Below are 20,337 nucleotides of genomic sequence, written 5' to 3' on the forward strand. Positions count from 1 at the left end.
TGGCTAGTAACACCTCCTCCTCCTCCTGCCCAGACTGAGCTCCCATAAACCCTTGCTGCCAAGGCTCTCTGAAAACCTGTGGGCGTGGTTTATTAAGTTTATAGGGAATTAGAGTATTAAAACAAAAACAAAAAAGTATTTGGCTTGAGGATTGCCCTATAAACAAAAAGAAAGGAACACAATTATGCAATGAGTAAAAGTTCACCTCGGATCCACTTTAAATAAGAAATGTTTATATCCAAATCCATCTCACATCAAGGGAAATAATCAAGAATTATTTTTTTTCCATAGGTGATCCAGGTCAAAGGGGCATGCCAGGACAACCAGGTAAAACAAATAGATGTTTTGTTTCAGTGGAGAGAGCAAGATTATGCGATCATGAACTCAATTTGCCATAACACGTTAAAATTGACAGCCCTCTAAACGTAAAAATGAAAAAACAACTGAAACGTAAAATAAAACTCAATCTCTTCACTTTCACATGACATTATCCTATAACACAAATGCCCGAGTGCATGTATGAAACAAGACAAAATCTAGATAGCTTTTAATAAATTCTACTGCTATATCTTCATGCCTGTAACCCAGTTTTCTCAGTGTAAAAATGTAGGCTGAACTCTTTATTTGTTCCTTTTATTTATGAAATATTTCCCCTAGCTAATACTAAAATTATCTCTGCATTTTAACTTCCTCTGTGACCATAATGCCACTCATCCTAATATGTGCATGCTCCCCAGTAATGGGCTTGGATCAGTGGGAGGAAATCCACTTGCTGGCCAAGCAGCAGTAATCAGGTGTTGCTGCTCACAGTGAAGACTTGATGCAGGTTTCTATTGGGAGGGATAACACAGTGTTACTGCTGCTTGCAGGTGGATTACCTCAGTACTTCCACCTCCCAGTCTGACACTGGCTTGGATAGTCCTAAACTGAAATTTCCAACTTCCAAAGATTAGATGAAATTATTGCAGATATATAATCTCCAGGAAGAGAAACTTCATACCTAGGAATCTTCTAGCCAATGTTACATAAATGTAGGTAGCCTATCAAGCCTTCTTACTCTCAATCTCTAAATTGTGTCGGCTATAATTGGGGCATTTACTAAACTGAATAAAAAAATCATTTTATTCTGGTTTATTCTATCATGACTGAATTTTTAAACAAAATTATATGAAGCGCAAAAAACGTTTTTTTATCCTCTTCATAGTATAAAAAGTTGGTAGTCCAAACAAAACAGGCGTATACAGAGACAGAAGTTCATTGTGCTGGAAAAAAATGACTCTCTCCTGCTTTTAAGATAGTCTCAATGGCCTCAATTCACTAAGTTTATCTCCTGTCTTTAATAATGTTTCTAGAGTTATCACCATGGTGATAAGGAATGTAGTATTCAGGTAACATTTTACCTCAGGCAAACATAGAGTTAACTCTTCTGTCTTTAAGTTAATGTGAGATCTCTAAAGTTAACTCTTCAATCCTTAAAATAACTCTAAAATTCTAAAGTTAAAGACAGGCTGTTAATTAACTGCATGTGAAAATAACTGTGTAGGAGGTAACTTAAGGACTGAAGTGATAAGATAAGTCTCTCGCTGTGAAAACTTATCTCTACACCTTAATAAGGCAAGATCAATGTGTGATGGTAAGTTTTCTCTTGCCTTATTATCACCAGCATGATCTTAGTAAAATGAGGCCAATGTGTCAATTTTATGATTCAGCTTAAGAAATTAATTTTACAGACATTCTACAATATATATATATATATACAATATATGTGTAACGATTGCAGAATCGTCTCCGTGGTCAGCGCACCAGACGTGCGCTGACGCGGCGGATTTCCTCCACAAGCGTATAATTGAGGACACCCAGGCTAGGTGCTATGCACCTGCAGAGGGAAATTCCTGTCGGCAGGTGGAGCTGTGGAGTGCAGAGGAACAGCTCCTCTGCCCTACCACACACGCCAGACAGGAATTGTACGAAGGGAAGAAACGCAATCGCAAGAGAAGCGATTGAGAGTGAGCACAGAGACAGATTGTGTGTGTGTGCATAAAATTAGTCGCCAACCCGCGACTGTGCACACACCACAGCAGATAAGAAGCAGGAACGCGATCGCGAGAGGTGCGATCGCCAGACGTGACACAAGGTTACAGCAAGGCGGAGCACGAGAGTAGCAAAGGCACAGCAAATAAAACAATAAGGAGATACAGAAAATAACAAACGCTAGCTAACCGTGAACACCGCACTCATTCGCAAAAGTGCACGCGGTTATGCGTGGTCTCCACGTGATAAGCACAATAGAGACAAGCACGCCTAACTAACCATTAACAGACAAACATGAAACAGAGGACGCGAGCGCTTGCTTAACGGTTACCTCACCGAGCCTCCAGCAAGCGCAGCAGACAAGACAGACACACGAAAACAGGGACAAGCGACAGAAGGATCCCCAGCGCTAGCGAAAAGTGGCTAGCGCGATCCCAGAAGACAGAACAAAAGGATCCCCAGCGCTAGCGAAAAGTAGCTAGCGCGATCCCAGGAGACAGAGTAGCAGAACAGAAGGATCCCCAGCGCTAGCGAAAAGTGGCTAGCGCGATCCCAGAAGACAGAACAGAAGGATCCCCAGCGCTAGCGAAAAGTGGCTAGCGCGATCCCAGAAGACAGAACAGAAGGATCCCCAGCGCTAGCGAAAAGTGGCTAGCGCGATCCAAACACAGACAGAACAGATGAGGTAGGCGGAAACAACCGCTGTTCCAACCTACACTCCAGACTCAATCAGAAGGATCCACAGCCGCTAACGCTAGGGCTTGTACGATCCAAACACAAGACAGACGGAACAGGCAAAACAGATAATACAACCTGACTGGACTAGAAGAGGAGCCTAAAGCAACCCCCAGGAATTAACTATACTAGATAGCAATGGCTGACACTCCAGCAGTGTCCATGAGGAACAGACCATGGAAGGGAAATGTCCAGCAAAGCATTCTGGGAGCAGAATGCTTTTATAGTGCCAGTCATCAAGAGAAGGCAGGTAAGGGATTTGCATGACTAATGTATGCAAATCCCTCAGCAACACAAGCTGCAAAACTGACAGAAGGTCTCTTTTAAAAAGACCTGCAGTATGCAGACGTGAACAGTGGTCAAAACGCTGCCTGTCTGCACAGGCAGCTGAGCAGATTCTCACAATATGGTTAAAGATAGAAAAATGTATGACCAATTTTGACCATAACTGTATAATGCTTATTTTTACAATTACAAAGCAATTGTGTTCTAAACATTTACTTTGACTTATGTCATGACCTCTGCGTAAAGCTTTATTCTAGAAGAAGACATTAGTTTCCAATTCATTTTTTCTCCTAAGTGTTCTCCTAGGTAATATTTTACATCTTATCAATAAAATACATTTTAAGCCACCAGCAAGCAAGACAATACTAATTTTGACTGTATTTTTCACCCTCTTTTTGATACTGTTTCAATTTCTGAAGTGCTGAAACATAATTTAAAAAAAAATGATATTATCTCCTAGGAGAAAACCTAGGAGAACAAGTGAATTAGATTGAGTCCATAATGTACTATTCAAATGCAGCTGCCTTCCATATTATGTTCCTTTTAGACTGCTTGTTTAGAGCCTAAAGTTGGTCTACAACACAATCCTTGTGTGCTTTTGGTTGATGTGTCATCACATCAACCTTCGCTGTCCTGTACTGTTGGTTGCTCACTTTTACTCAAAATTTTGGTAACATTTTGAAGCAATTAAAGTAAACTCCAAAATCTTTAGATAAAAGTTGTGTCTGCCATTTTGGAATCCAGATTTTTAACTATTGTGAGCCACAATTATAAATTATATATCCTAACTACGTCATGGTATTATTTACAAATATATACAACTGCTGTCTTGCAGGACAACCAGGTGATCCAGGTCAACCAGGAATTCAAGGACCACCAGGCCGTGATGGTCAGTATCTTTGCTATCTAAAAATAATAATAATAATTTAGCATTGTAATTGTTTAATTTACATAAGTTTCATCTGCTTATTACAGCAATCATATAAAAACAGAGAAACATTTTTCTTTTATTTTGACATTACAGCTGTTGGACCTGCCGGACCTCCAGGAAGCCCAGGATCTCCAGGTTCTCCTGGATCGCCAGGAAGCCCAGGTCAACCAGGACAACCAGGAGAAAGAGGTAATTTGTACTTTTTATTATTTTATATGCCAGATCCCAGGGGGTATTTCTAAAACAGTCAGGAAAACATCACTTTTTTAGAGTTTTAAATAATCAAAATAATAATAACAATAATAGGTATTTAAAGGCCCCTGAGAATGTCTGGAAAACATTTTTTGAACACCCTAAGTATTCTTCTACTAAATGAAGCAATTTATATGGGGGGATTAAGAGGTATCTAAGATAATTTTGTATGCATTAGGGAATACTTAATAAATGTTGACTTTCACAAAAATGGTACATTGAAACATGGTTTAATAATTTAGATTGTAAATATACATTAATTTGCTTAATAGCTCTCCAAAGAACAACATGATATCAACTGGAAAATCATTTATCCACCAACAAAAGCATTAGAACTTGCCTACACTATAAGGTGTCATTAGGAGAGTGGAACTGCAGCTAAGATTCAGCCAGGACAGAGGATATAATTAGGTTAGATGACAGGACTATGAGTAAACTTGGGAAGAAGATATGGTTTGAATTAGGCAATGAGATTAGAAGTAGGCTCGGGCACAGGGCACTGGATAGGTAGGGATTTACATAAGGTTTACGAGCCTAAAGAACGATAAGAATAGAATAAGGGCTAGAAGATGTTAACATTGGCATTTGTGGCATTTAATAGTCCACATGTTTCTAACAGATTAAGGTGCCCATACAGTACTTCATTTTCCGCCGAGCAAGTAATCGATCGACTTTATTGGGCAATCAACAACAGTGTAGTTGATTGAAAGATGATTGACTAATAGCCCACACACTGTAAGTGAGATCTTATATGATTCTCCTTCAATAATCAACCTGAATGATGTTGAACATCCATAACCTGAAACCAAAAATAGTTTCTGTGTTAATCGAAATCATGTAAACAATAGACGATTCCTTCACAACCAACCAATAGTTTCCATTCTGTCTGATCAGTATAATCTTTTCTGTTTTTAGGGTCTAAAAGCGTATGAAAAAATGGCACCGCTTTTAGATCCTAAAATCCAGAAGTAATCATGCCGCTAGGGAGGTATACAATTCTTCTTTCATGAGGATGACATTACAGGATAATATAATCGCCTGTGTGTGATGATGTATTCCCCGATCACAAATCTGATATGGTTATATCTACTTGCAGGAGAAGCTGGTATCCCAGGTGCTCCCGGTATTCCAGGAAGTTCCCGAGGTGAGAAAACATTGTCTCTAGTCCATATAAATTAAATGTACTTTGTCATAAATTAGCCATTTGTATTGCAATACACTTTTACTTGCCTTTTAAAAGAACAGGTGAAGGATCATGTTACATGGCTACATACAAGTTTGCCAATGAGAAACGTTTACAATTGCAGATAGTTTCCAGATTTTTGCGCATGATGATTTATTTGCAACCTTTGTATGACATTCATGAAATATTAATCATTTTTTGTTTACCTTTTTATTTTAGGTCCACCTGGATCAAGACCTGGCGGCCCAGGCCCACCCGGTCCTCCTGGTCCACCAGGTCCTCCTGGCCCACCCGGTGAGCCTGGCAGCTCTGGCCGTGGAGCAGAAGAAGTCCAACAGTACATTGCCCAATACCTTCAAAGTAAGCGACTGCCCATGCCTCTTACACTCATTCTGCAAAGCACTGCAGGCCTGGCCATTGTCATGTCAATGGCAAAGCTTGTTCTGGTGCAAGTGCAAAATTTTGATACCTGACCTCTTGAGTTCCGCCAGATATTTTTAAAATATTGGTTGAACTTAGGGATGCTCAATGAGGTGCTAATAGTTGATGCAAATGTGACATTTGCAAAATAATTAGCAACAAATATACATCAACTTGGAATGAATTGCATCTCTTTGACCATTCCTAGTTGATTCTGATGGACATATGTATTTTTCCAAAACACTTCGCTCAATGGCTAAAGCTTAGCAATTTCTCCTTGCAGGAGTAGAATTCTAATTTTGTAATCAGGGCCAGAACAGCTTCTGCATGGAGCTTGTTTATTCTCCCCTTGTTTGTGGGGGGTTGCTACTATTTCCACTCACAACCCAAGAGCATACTAATAGGCCAAAACATTAGCCCTGAAAGGTTAGACTGTGAGTTCCTCTGAGGAACAGTTAGTAACGTGACTTGTTTGAACTTTTCTGCAAAACTGGGTGAAAAAGGTTTTGATGTTATATAAATGTACAATAATAATAACTACAGGATGTAACTGTCAGATGCATGTCCTCAAGTGATTTCTGGGAATGAAACAAATGAGCCATTTTTTTTATTTATACAAGTTGTTTGGCATAACAAGTGTAAGACAAAGGCATTGTTTGCTGTTGCAACCTGGGGTGACAGGTTAGGATACCCTACAGACATTAAAGGGATCCAAGCAGCTTTTTTTTCGGCAGTTTGTCCTTGTTTCTAATAGCTGTATGAGCTCCCCCCCCCCCCCCCTTCCCTCTGCCCTTATTTGTCCAGGTAAGGGGTGAATGTAATCAAGTGTGACTTCTGTTTGAAGTACAGTGTCCTGAAAAAGCATGAAAACCTCACCAGCATAAGTCCATTGAACAACTACAGACTAATAATGTGAATTTCTTCTTATGTAGGTGAAAATGTCAGAAATTACCTTGTTGGACCTCAAGGACCACCAGGGCCACCAGGAGACAGTGGACAGGCTGTGGACTATGCAGAACTGGCAAGTCGTGTCATGAGTTATATACGAGGTAAGTAATGAGAATCCAGAGTCATGAGAAACAGGGGCGTAGCAATAGGGGGTGCAGAGGTAGCGACCGCATCGGGGACCTTGGGACAGAGGGGCCCCCGAAGGGCCCTCCCTCAACTACAGTATTAGCTCTCTATTGGTCCTGTGCTCATAATAATCAATTCTATAGACACTTTGAATAGTGGTAATCATTAACAAATTGTTCCCCATCCCCTTCTTGCACCTCTGAGACTGTAGTTGTCATTGGCAGGTTTTGGTGCGCTGTATCAATTGTTATGTATAGAGTGGTTGCGGGGCCCCAATGTAAAACTTGCATCGGGGCCCACAGCTCCTTAGCTACGCCACTGATGAGAAATATTCAGTATACACATTAAACTGTTTATTAAGCCACCAGCCCTGACACATTCACCTTTCAGCCACACAATAGTCAGACCACACAGAGTTGAAATATGATTGGATGGTTAGGTGAATGATACACAACTTATTTCAGTGGCTCCTTATTAATGAGATCTTTTTACGATATTTTAAGACAGATAATTAAGAAACTGTTTCTTTTTTGTTTTGCTTTTGTGTATCCTTAGGTTCTGGATTAACTTCAACTGACCATGATGTAGGAACCGTCCTAGGTCCAGCAGTGACTTATGATGAGATTCTCTCCATGTTGCACAGTAAGATGATATTTCACTCATATTAACAATCATAGCAAGATCATTGTTAAAAAGGAACTTTACTAAATATAATGTAATTAATACAATTATTTAGTCAGTGTTTGCCCATTTTAAAATCTTTTCTGACCCTGATCTACATTCTGAAGTTTATCACAGGAGGTGACATCTTTACTACTAGCTGGTGCATCACTGACAAATGTTTGCTGTTGTGTGTTCAGAAGTCAATAGCAATAATACCTGATCTCCCAGAATTCTCTGGGAGAAGAATTCCGTATAGCTAAACAGCCTAAGCTGAACATCACAGGGAGGGCAGAGTTACATACCAATATACACCAATATATAGCTATAAAAAGCATTTCTGATGCTGAAACCGGGGAAAATTAATGAAAAAGTAGTGATCCTGAATAATTTACTTCATTCTACTTAATGTCACTGAAGTTCCTATTTAATTTAATTATTTTCCAATTATAGTGATGTGTTCTTCAGGAGAGGTGAGGCACATTACCTCCCACGTACAATTAGAGTTGTTGTTAGCAGCTATTATTACTCTCCGGTCGCCTCCACCAGTGTTTTGTAGATAGTCATACTCCTACTTGTTGTTATAGTTTTTAGTGTTGTCCCTAAAAACCTCAGAGGAGAGTGACCAACCAGCACCTGTTTAGCAGACCTGAATACTGAGTGGGGATGGTTATTTCTTGCTTTGACGGTGGTTGATGTTATTGCAACCCACCTTGGTTTAAAGTCTCAGAGGTTTGGTAACCACCCAGAGTCATTCTTCCATATAGCTGACAAGCATTCAACCTTTTGTCCCTCTATGCACATTTTGCAAGGCACCAATTTAGATATGTGTAGCTGCATTATCCTTAAAATTAAATCTCTATTAAAATCTTAATTTTGACAACTGCCACTAAAACAGGGAACCCATTGGAAGAATTATCTTCAATTCGTGTTCCAATAACAGCTGTTTAATTTCGGATTTACTCTATTTTTTAAACCGGTGTCAATTGTGACCAGGAAAGATGTGATTAGGGTAATCCTTTCACTGGAGACAGCAAACAGTAACTTGGCAGAGGTTATAGCCTTTCCCCGCACCATAAAAACTAAAACAACAAATAAAATATTGTCTGCAGTTCTACCTTAAGGGACCACTATCGCGAAAAAAAATAAAATGTAAAATACATGTAAACACATACAAATAAGAACTACATTTCTTCCAGAGTAAAATGAGCTATAAATTAAATTACTTTTCTCCTATGTTGCTTTCACTTACAGTAGGTAGTAGAAATCTGACAGAACCGCAGTTTGGGCTAGTCTATCTCTTCATGGGGGATTCTCAGCATGTACTTTATAAAGTATGTATTCTTTATAAAGACACTCCCTGAAAAGGATTTATACAAAGATGCTGGTCAGTTTCCCAGCTGGCTTCACACTTTTTTGGGCAGTTGGATGGCGCTGTCATTCCCTAAGTGCTTTTGAAAATAAAGAAAGCCCTGAGAAACTCCCATGAGAGGTTGGGCTACTCCAAACCTTTCGGTTCTGTCAGATTTCTACTACTTACTGTAAGCGACTGCAACAAAGGAGAAAAGCAATTTATGGCTCATTTTACTCTGGAAGAAATGTACATCTTATTTGAATGTGTTTACATGCATTTTAAATGTTACGATTTTCACGATAATGGTCCTTTAACCGTTAAAGACAGATATCTTGTGGTTAGAAATACAAGCGTGTTTGTGAACATGGGCAGGCCTCTCAGGCCTGGCACGACGTTGCTTATAAGGCACTGCACCACCACCGTTTCTTCAATGTCAGCAATTAAAAATTCGCAGACTCACAACTGCATCTGACAAATGCCAACATTTGCATATTGCCAGTCGAAGCCAAATCTTATAAACCCCTAAACAAAAAATCACTGAGCTCAGACACCAGTGCCATTTTACGTTATTTATGGTTGCTCCTGTGTTTTCTAGGTCATGGACTACAGATTGGCATTCCAGGACCACCCGGACCACCAGGCTTGCCAGGATTGCCTGGGTCTAATTTTGGTGGTGATTTGTCAGCTTTACTCCAAAGTAAGAAACAATGTCAAAATTCTGAAATTATCCGTTACATACATACCAGGTATAGGAGTGGTTGTACCAACTGAGGTTGATTTATTTAATTGAAAAAAAAAATCTTTAAATGTAGATCTCTTCCCAAAAGTATCATAAAGGTGGCGACTAACAGTCCAACTTCTAGCGAAAAATCATTCGAGCGATCAGAAATTCTAATTGGATTGGTTGTAAATAATCTTTGTTGATGGGCACAATCAATTACATACGATTGTAAAAATCAGTCGTCCGATTGGATTTTCGTAGAACCAAAATTTGGATTTTCTTGTTGTTTGGGATTGATAGGAAGCAAAGATTGGTGCATTACTGGTGTAGTGAATGATTTCACTTCCGATCAGAATTTCTGATCGCTCTAACGATTTTTCGCTAGACATTGGATCGTTAGTGGCCACCTTAAGTCTAACCTTAGCACCTCCCCGGAAAGCAGCTGTTAGTTATTTTATAGTTATTTTATCGTTGAGTTGGTGACAAACATTTGAAAGTGTAATATTTGAATTAATAGAAATCTGTCATGATTTGAAATAATGCCTGTTCTTTGCGAACCCGGGGTGTGAGACATATGGAGGCTGCCATATTTATTTCCTTTTAAACAATACCAGTTGACTGGCAGTCTAACTGATCTCTCTAGTCCGTAGTGTCTGAATCACATGCCTGAAACAAGCATTCAGATAATCTTGTCATATTTTTGGCAGAAACATCTGATCTGCATGCTTGTTCAAGGGCTATGACTAAAAGTATTAAAGGCAGTGGATCAGTGAGACAGCAAGGCAATTTGTATTTTTTAAAAGGCAATAAATATGGCAGCCTCCGTATCACTCTAACTTCAGTTGTCCTGTAAGACAAGGTACACAGTGACATATTGCAGTGCTTTGCAAGGGGAAGTATAATAGCATTGGTAATGCCAGGCAATGTGCATTGTTTAAAAGAAAAAAAATATGTCAGCCTAGAGGCTACAACTTGGGTGTACCTCTCACCTTGTGTTCCCTTTAAGCAGTGGTACGTGGCATCGAGTGGTTCTCCTTTAAATAAAAGTATCCTTGTCTCAAAATATATATTAACGTGTCCATATTTTAATAGTGTATTTATATGTTTCTATCAACCTAGCATCTGAATTCAGATCGTTGGCTGGGCCCCCTGGCCCACCAGGTCAGCCAGGCCGTCCAGGCCGCCCTGGATCACCCGGCCCACAAGGACCGATGGGACCACCAGGAAATTCAGGCGTGAGCTTAACATCCGGCTTCTCTCCAGAGGACTTGGCAAGTTACCTGACAAGTAAGTAATTCTACGTTCACACATTATATTACTGTTGCCCACAACAATTGTTGTCACTATTTTAGGTGACAGTTTGCAACAGTAAAATTACAAATACACTGCTTGGCTCTCTGTCAAGCAGCTTGCTCTGTGGAAGAGGAAGGATAAGCAAGAGGCACTCTCCATGCGCACTATAATAACTACAAGAGCAGTTATGCAAATTGTTTTCAGCACAGCAGATGCTGGTCAACTACATCAAAAGATACCTCTGCTCATGTTCACTCATGACTATCTCAAATGATTGTCTCAGGTGATGAAACTGCGTACATTCGTTTTTGCCGCCCGGTCACTTTGGCACAGGGTGAGCCGAATGACGGCTCACCCTTCTGCCGCTGAGATTCCAGGCGGGGTTAATTACTATTCCCCCTCTGAGTCATAGCAACTCAGAGGGAGAAGTAATTATGGTGTCTGGCAACCGCTGTATACCCTAATTACCCATGTGCATTGCTAAAGCTGCACCAAACTCAGGCGCTATGGGGAGCGCCAAGAAGCCCTGCCTCGGATGGAACTACCTTACAATACAAAGTCCACATACCTATTAAAAATACATGATTCCAGTATGATCATTATCTATTTACCTGTACTTATATATGACTTGTTATTTAGCTCTTTTTTGAACCATGGCAGTGACAGTTACAGTTACGCACATCCAGCAGAGTCAGTGTAGTTAGTCCTCCTACCATTATGCTTCCAGATTTTGTGGAAAAAAGTGGAGCACCTCGAGAAATCTTACTCAAGCACTGGGAGAATATACACAATGCATACATATAGTATGCATTATGGTAACTAAACTCAGAATTTTAGGGCTGCAAGGCATTGGTTGACCACTTGTGCTGTCATTGCATAAATCAATAAAGCAAATATAATGAACTTCATAGCCCAGTCCAATTATATATTCACAAATTGACAAGAAAGCCGATGCACTTTTAAGGTAACATACCATTTGCATACCATATCCATATATATTGGATGATATACTTCATTAAAGATCCGTCAGTCCTACCTGTGTATCCAGCCAACAAAATCACATTTTCTAAAACACCTTCTCAAATTACAAGGTTATTTTACCAGACAGAATCCTGATATGTCTGGGGACTTGATGACCTATTGTAATGTTGCTTCCCATTAAACTGTATGTTGAAATAATTGGTCAATAAAACAACCAATCACATAAAAGGTCCAATAGGGAAGTCCTGAGGTGCATGGCTGGATTTACACTTTTTGTGCTTCTACTTGAAACAAAAAAGAAAAACCGAGAGCCCAATATGGTGCAGTAAGTCTAGCAATTGTTGGCAAAATAACTAACAGATGTGGATATACTCACAAACACGGGCTACCACATGGGCAGCCACTTGAAATGCAGGTGGGGAGCATTAGAACCTGACCCCACTCAGGTTTAAGAAGTCGCTCTCTGTAGATAGAAAGAAGGGGAAAGTCCCCTCCACCCAAGGTGGACTATATACTGTGCAAATTTGGACAGAGGCACCAGGCAGGTTAAAATGATCTAAAAAACAACTAAAAAGGAGGAGTACAGGTGGACTTACCGCCTGAAATGATGGACAATCGAGATTGTTCAAATCGCAAATAACAATTTATTTTGTTACTTCGCAACGCGTTTCGCAGGTATAACCCGCCTCATCAGGCAAGGAGTGCAAGCTCAAAAAGGTCCAATAGTGGCAATGCGCCTCTGTCTCTGTTTTTGTGCTTCTAGGCCAAGTATGTTGTTGCTCACCTTTCTTGTGCAGCAGCGCACAACCATCCCCCATTTCATGTGCCGTCCTTTCTTCTATGTGTATCAACCATGACCAGCAGCCCTTTTGTTTCATGAAACCCCCTTGAGCATCAGTTTACCTTTTTTTATGTGTTGCTCCCTTTCACATGTAGCCACCCCTCTTTCATGTCCAGGTGCTTTTTTGGGTTGCAGCCGCACAAGGCCTCTTACTTTGTGGCCTTTCCAGAAATTCTACCATGCTGAGGTGGAAAGGATGGGACCAAGGAAAGTCAATATTTTCACACTATTTCAGCAGCCAGTATATCTGAAATTCCTGTTAGTTTTAGTATGCCATTTTCACTCAGGTTAACCTCTATGCATGTTTGCATTTTATGCACATACTCTTATTATTTATATTTTCCAGCACTGTGGCAAGTACACTGTAATGAGTAATCCATTTTATTTGTTTTCATTGAAAAAGTATGCAGCTCAGCCACAACTTATAGTAGTATATTGTACAATAGTAACATGTTACATGCACAGTGTATGAATAACTAAGCAATGCAAAAAGACCAGGGAACTCAACAGCTGCTTTATGTATTAAATATCTTGCTTTGTTTCCTCAGATGTTCAAAATGTTGGCGGGCCCCCCGGACCACCTGGACCACCAGGGCCTCCCGGACTTCCAGGACTTGGCGGTTTGGCCTCCTATGCTTCTGAGGATACTAGGAGTGATATGTTACGGACTGAGCTTATTGAATACCTAACAAGTAAATACAGTTTATGTTCTCTAATGGGCTGCTTTCAGTGGTGATGGTTGACCAAGTGTGGTGATATTAGCCAGTTCTGCAGACCATAGTTGAATGTCCATGGCTATCTTTACCGGCCAGGCATACATAACAGTAATCAAGAAATGTGAGAAGAAATGGCAACACTGCTCTTAGTTTAGACAAGCTTATTTCAATCATAAGTATTCAAACATGGCTGTACCTTTATACAGTAGAAATACATATGTATAAACTGTTCACATATGGGGACTGGTGGCAGTGGGCTCTAAGTTTAAAAGAGTGCAGGGCATCCTAATGACTATTTCATGCTGTGGTGCTTCTGCTAAAGGCTTAGTGTTTTCTCTGACTAGAAGCTATCTCCCCCGAACCAAAGACAGAAGCACAATCTATGTGCACTAACTCATAATAGATAGTATATTTAATGCATTAGCAAAGATTATCCAATACAATATCATCCACTGCATTTCCTTAAATTATGTTACAAATATCTCTGTTTAATTATTAAAAATCGAATCTTCTGTCAAACCAGTTCATACAGAAAACATAGCATTAATAAAGGAAACTTTATTTCACCACTCATTTGGATCCTTTACCGTTTCCCCAGGTGACAATATTAGAAGATACATCTCTGGACCACCAGGGCCACCAGGACCTCCTGGACCACATGGCCCTCGAGGAGCTAAGGGAGACAGTGGTTTGCTTGCATCATCATCATCAGGCTCATCACTATCATCAGGCTCATCATATTCTTCATCTTCCTCCTCATCATACTCTATAGATTATAATGAAGTGGCATCTCGTGTAACAGAAAAAATCCAGAGTAAGCATTATTTGCTAAACTTTTTTCCAGTTTCTTGGGTAGTAGAAATGGATATGTTTGCATTATGATTAAAGTAACAACATGAACTTTTTACATTGAAATGTACGCTCAGTATCATCACAATGACCCAACTGTGTTGGTTTCCAATCTTCAGGTCAAGGACTCCTTGGAGATGTCTCTTTCAACTCACAAAGGTCTTATATTCCTGGACCACAAGGGCCACCGGGACCACCAGGAATCTGCCAGATATATGCAACCAATAATAATATCACAACTGATCTCATGGAAATTTTCCGAAGTAAGTGGCAAGCTTTGACTATTACATGATCTTTGCTATATATATGTTCTTTAAGATACTGTGAGCCGGACCTACAAAACTTTTTTTAATGAATTTTTTCACCTGATCTTTCTTCACTATCTTTATGTGGAGAGAAAGGACCCTAATCAACTTTTCTCCTGAGTTTTCCACCGGGAGAAAATTTTTCATGTTCTCTACAAAATAGCACCTCACATTTGAAAAGAAGCAAAAGGCAGGTAAAAGGTAATATCAAATGTATTTGGACTACTTTATTGCTTGCTAATGGCTTTTGATGGTAAAGTTTGTAAATACCAGTATAAAAGCCAAGGGGCTATATGCAATTCACTTTTTCACCTGAGTTTTCTCCTAGGTGATATATTCAAACTTGTTAATAAAGTGCCTTTTAAATTACCAGCTAGCAAAAAAATATATTCACAATAATTTTGACAGTACTTTTTCACCTTCTTTGTGGTACTTTTTCCATTGCAAAGTGCTGAAAAGTTAATGTAAATTCAAGATGAAAAATTATCTCCTTGGAGAAAACTCAGGTGAAAAAGTGAATTGCATATGGCCCAAGGTGAGAAAGAGATAAAGAGCCTCAGAAAACTCTGGAGAAAATTTTATTTATCTAACACGAGACATTTTCACACCTTATCAATACACTGCCTTTCCCCCGGCAAACAAGAAAATGCTAGAAATCATTTTGATATCAATTTTTTTACCAGCTTTTTATTTCCCTTTCAGTTGCTTGATGCTGAAAATTGATTTTGTACATAGGATGAAAATCAAATGCTTGGAGAAAACTCAAGAGAAAAATTATCTGAATTGGGGCCAAGTAGAGATAGTGGCCCATATGCAATTAACTTTTTCTCTTGAGTTTTCTCCAAGGAGATAATTTTTCATCTTCCATTTAAAATAATTTTCCAGCACTTTTCAAGTAAAAAAGTACCAAAAAGTAGGTGAAAAAGACCTATCAAAATTATTTTGAGTATTTTCTTGCTTTCTGGTGGCTTGAAAGGCCTTTTTTTTTGACAAGTTTTAAAATATCTCCTAGGAGAAAACTCAGGTGAAAAAGTGAATTGCATATGGGCCAGTGTGTGAAATAAGTTTTGTGAATCAGGACCATTATGTTTAAGACAGATGGCAGCAAGAAAAAAGTGTGATATAGTAGTACCTGGTTATAAAGACTAACAGAGGAAGTGTGTTAGGAAACAGTGTGCTATGGCATTGGGAGGCACCACTTAGCAGTTAGCGGTGTTGCACCACCTGTCGGCTTCAGCAGCTAGCTATTAGTTCACATTGCATTTATGGTCGCCAATGTCACCGCTATGCTTGCTAATGACACCATGGCACCACTGGTCAGCTTCCGCTAGCTAGGCACCCCTCATCATAATAAAACAAGGATTTAGAACAGAGGTGCCAAAGTAGCACACAAACATCCAAAAAATGTTTAAAAGAGGAGGTGGAGGTGAACCGGAAACTGGCGATTTAAGTCAACAAAGTGTACTCAAGTTTTCCACAAAGCAACGTGTTTTGCAGGTTCAAACCCACCACATTAGGCAGCAAATGGAGTAAAACAACTAGTGTGGGTCAGTAAGGGACCAAGTGCTCTAGTTTAAATAATTTACCAGTTTTACCAAATATAAGGACTATAAACACATTATGGATTACGATACCTCCTGAAAATATAACCCGCAATGTAAATAATATAGACCTTTCAGTGTTTCTGTGTTTGTGAAAACAGATAACTTAGCATGTTTTTTCCCCCTGCAGCTTATGGAACCATTCAAGGACCACCAGGTCTACAAGGACAGAAGGGAGAAAGAGGATACCCTGGCATCAAAGGTAAGAAAGGACTTAAGATAAACAACATTATTGGTGGGAAATAACCAACAAATCATTTTACTGATATCATTATCTGCATCAGTAGATCACTGGGCGATCCAGGGATGTGCAGTGTGATAGGCTTAGCAAACTATTAAACTGAGCCTTGGATTCTTCAACCAGGTCACCAGATACCATTCCTCCGTTGCTAAAAGCAGAAGTATGCAAAACTTATTTTGTCTAGGAGGCGACAAACTTGTAAGCAATTGGGTCTCGCATGGAGGTCTCCAGTCATTTGGGCCTTTTAAATTAAGATGCCAGGGTGGCAGATTGTCAGCCTATGTACACTGAAGTAGTTTACTTGGCAAGACATAATGGGGTAATCTCAGCTGGGTATATGTCAAAATATCTGTCCATTAAACAGTAGAAATTAGCAAATTCCTAGAGAGTAATGATTCTTCATTTATATAGAAAATCCATTTCATTCTATCTTTGGTTGCCCTTTGGTGACAGAACAGGGACTTCCAATACAGATGACCACGAGTAGGCCTTCTCTTTGAAGAAGCTACACTTCATTTTGCAAAATGTGTGCCAGACATCTTTGATTAATGCACCAGCTATTAAATATCAGCCAACCACACATACATTAAAGGTCACTGATTTAAATTGTCATATTTAGTTAACAGATAAAAATCTATCTAAATTTTGTACTGTTTAAAACATATTTTGCCTCTGTCTACAGTGTGTTTACCTTACCACGGTGCAGTCATACTTTTTTTCCCAAATATTGAGAATCCCATGTTCTTGTGTTTAAAGTATTTTCTATTTTACAACCTCATTGAAAAAGAGTATGAGCACAAAGCATATTACATATGGTCTCAGTTATTGTGTCATTTTTTATCGCTACAGGTGACCGAGGAGATCCAGGATATCCAGGAGCAGAAGGACCAAGAGGTCCCAAAGGACAGAAAGGTATGTTATTAAAATTGTATGTTGTAAAGTCAGCTGGGTAATGTAATGGTAAGGCTGTTGCTAAGACTTTGATGTGGGACTTGAGCCCTTTGCCATGGGTTTGAATTCTGGCTAAAGCCAGTAAGGGGTCTCTGGGCAAGGCTCCCTAATGGTCCTAGCACCAACATAGCCAATAATACCATTGTGTGCTGTGGTGGTGCCCAAATTTACAGGCATGCTGAGCGCTGAAGTCTGTGAGCTATAAATGCACAATGTAGTGATGTTATATATGTGTTGATTACCTAGCACCTGAATTAAAGTCAAGATTGCTGTAAGTCATTCTTTTTTGTTTACGCTTACAGGAGAATCAATAGTTGTCGGAAAAAGGAAAAGAAGGAGCCTGGGTGTTTGACAAGATCATTTCAGCAAGTGCACCGGCTCATCTGCTGCCTGATATGTCGAGAACCATTAACTTGAACTGAGAGTACATTAATTCTATTCATGTATACCAGCAGTATCTCGGTGCAGTGCTGCTCCACAAGCACATATCAGAGCAACAATAATTTATAGGCATCACTCTTCGCTTTGACCTCATTCTCAAGGGATTCCAGACCCGAACATCTCATGTCGCTTTGGAGGAATTGTAAAATTGTGTAAAGATATATTTCTTATGTTTGTTTGTTTGTTTATTCCCTTAAGGAGAAAAGTTGAAATTATGATTGCCTAAACAGTTCAAAGATCCACGGGCATTATGACTTCTGCTGAGCTGTGGTTAGCTGCTCATAGCTTACAGAAAGAGACCTGTGATATCTAAAGGGGATTGTGAATGAAGGAGGTGCATCAAGAAATGTCCCATCATGTAGAATTCAGTCTTAAGTTACAGTGTTGAGACTAATTGAGGACGCTTTCAATATTTAACAAAATATACCTCGGGGGAGGGATTGCCAAATCAAGCAACAACCCAATTGGTTGATAAATTTAAATACACATCAAAAAATAATTCATATTATGCAGCACCTCTTTCCTACATAATCCCCTCCAGTGCCCATATGAGACATGTTTTTAGCTGTCATTGAACTGGTGTTCAGCTTGTCAGCTTGAGCGAGGTAGTTCAACAGCAGCTAAAATTTTCAAAAATTCTATTTCTACTCTTTCTACTTTTTTGGCACTGGCACTGTATAAGACACCTTTGTTTTCAAATTCTGTTACATTATGATTTTGTCACTTTTATCCTTTATATTTAGCTATGGCTGTGACTGTGATTTTATAATTAAACTTGTACATTTTGGTTTTTTTTTACAACCTTGTTTCACTCTCCATAGAATACTGTTTTGGTGGATTTTTATTTGAAATTTGTTTCATAATGGTTGGAGGCCTTAGAGAGTGTTACGTGATTTGGCCTTTGTTGCAGATTGAGAACATTACAAATTAGAAAACTATGAGCAACAGGGTAGATAGTTTTCGCTAACAAGCCCTCTTTATTTATAGATTCCATGAGATAATGCGAATTATCAATTTGAGGGCATGTTTATGAGATTCAGATTAGATTCTGCTAGTTAGAAACACCAAAACGTTTTGATATAGAAAGAATAAAACAATCCAAATAGAAAATGCATAAAAATGTGAATATGTAAAAAAAAAAAAAAAAAAAAAAAGGATCAGCAAGTGGGCAGGTCATCTAGTAGCAAATTAAAATAATTATTTTATCCCATTAGTAGTGAGCTAAGCCCGTTTAAAAATAGGCTCTAGGTCTGTTGCCACACGCGCACACACGCCTGCCCGTGCCGCCTCCTGGCCCCTGCGTCCTGTCCCAATGGCTGTGACAGTGTGCAGGACATGCGCAGTAGCGCAAAAGCACTGACACACAGACATGGGACACTTGTACTTTATTAGGTAGCATATCCAGCTGAAATTAATCCCTGACTATTTGAAACGCATTAAGCTAGACAACACGTTGATGTTACAGTACACGATGCATTTATATTAATTTCTGGGTACCATTGTGATTAACTGAAATTTTTAACAATGCATTTATGTTAAAGTGGAAAAGGGAAAAAATATAAATCAATACATTGCAAAGTGAGAACTTAAAAAATAGAAGAGAGATCAAGAAGTTATTGATATTCGCCATGGAAATTGTTCATATTGTTTGAATCACAATAAGCCTGCACATAATCATATTTACCACTGGCAGACATTAAAAAAACTAGACAGCACCAACTGCCATTATATATAACCACACCCCCTTACAATACGTTAGGCTAAAAGGTTGATTTTTTTTATAGATATACATATGCACAGAGGGAGATATTGGTTGCTTGACAGTTGGAATCAGCTGTTATTTCCCACAATGCAACAAGGGTCACAGACAGGAAACTGTCAGGCCCATGGTCCTGACATTACACTATGGGAGAGGTTTCCCCACAAGATCAGGCATACAGACACCCATGATGATCTATTTGAGAAAAGGTAAACATTTCTCATGGGAAAGGCGGTATCAGCTACTGACTGGGATTAAGTTCAATCCTTGGTTACAGTTCCTCTTTAATGTCTGAGTTCCACCATAATTAATAGAAATACTCAACAAAAGGATTATGTGCTGTGATGTTTTATGGATAAATTGTGAGGCTGCTATGTTGCCCAATGGCCAAAAGAGGCAACATGAGATGTTTCCCATTCATTGGCTAGTTTGGTTGAATGTGATAATGCAAGTTATTTTGTAAAAAAATAAAATAAATTAAAAAATTAAGACCATTCTCATATAAGAGATTCTCATTATACATCTTCCAAGACTACTATTACAAGTATTTTATAAAACTACAAGTACTTTAGTGGTACAGCTTAAAGTCAACCTCTTAAATATAGAAATCTGGGTCAACACAAAGGCCTCAATTCACTAAGCTTATCTCCTGTCTTTAGTAACATTGGAGTTATCACCATGGTGATGAGGCATGTAGTATTCAGGAAACATTT

General features: G+C 39.2%; 1 protein-coding gene across 1 annotated transcript in view; it reads left to right on the forward strand.

The window, feature by feature from the left end:
- Positions 1–20,113, forward strand: part of COL17A1 (collagen type XVII alpha 1 chain) — an 85,527-nt gene extending 65,414 nt beyond the window's left edge. Inside the window, exons 42-56 of the mRNA XM_068256716.1 lie at positions 292–327; positions 3,887–3,940; positions 4,076–4,171; positions 5,331–5,378; positions 5,637–5,777; positions 6,770–6,886; positions 7,467–7,553; positions 9,521–9,622; positions 10,766–10,933; positions 13,310–13,453; positions 14,076–14,291; positions 14,446–14,589; positions 16,363–16,434; positions 17,323–17,385; positions 17,727–20,113. Coding sequence (XP_068112817.1) covers positions 292–327; positions 3,887–3,940; positions 4,076–4,171; positions 5,331–5,378; positions 5,637–5,777; positions 6,770–6,886; positions 7,467–7,553; positions 9,521–9,622; positions 10,766–10,933; positions 13,310–13,453; positions 14,076–14,291; positions 14,446–14,589; positions 16,363–16,434; positions 17,323–17,385; positions 17,727–17,776 — 1,538 coding nt within the window. The 3' untranslated portion in view covers positions 17,777–20,113. The remainder of the gene's footprint in view (positions 1–291; positions 328–3,886; positions 3,941–4,075; positions 4,172–5,330; positions 5,379–5,636; positions 5,778–6,769; positions 6,887–7,466; positions 7,554–9,520; positions 9,623–10,765; positions 10,934–13,309; positions 13,454–14,075; positions 14,292–14,445; positions 14,590–16,362; positions 16,435–17,322; positions 17,386–17,726) is intronic.
- The last annotated feature ends 224 nt before the right edge of the window (positions 20,114–20,337 follow it).

Source organism: Hyperolius riggenbachi, chromosome 10, assembly GCF_040937935.1.
Source record: "Hyperolius riggenbachi isolate aHypRig1 chromosome 10, aHypRig1.pri, whole genome shotgun sequence".
NCBI lineage: Eukaryota > Metazoa > Chordata > Amphibia > Anura > Hyperoliidae > Hyperolius > Hyperolius riggenbachi.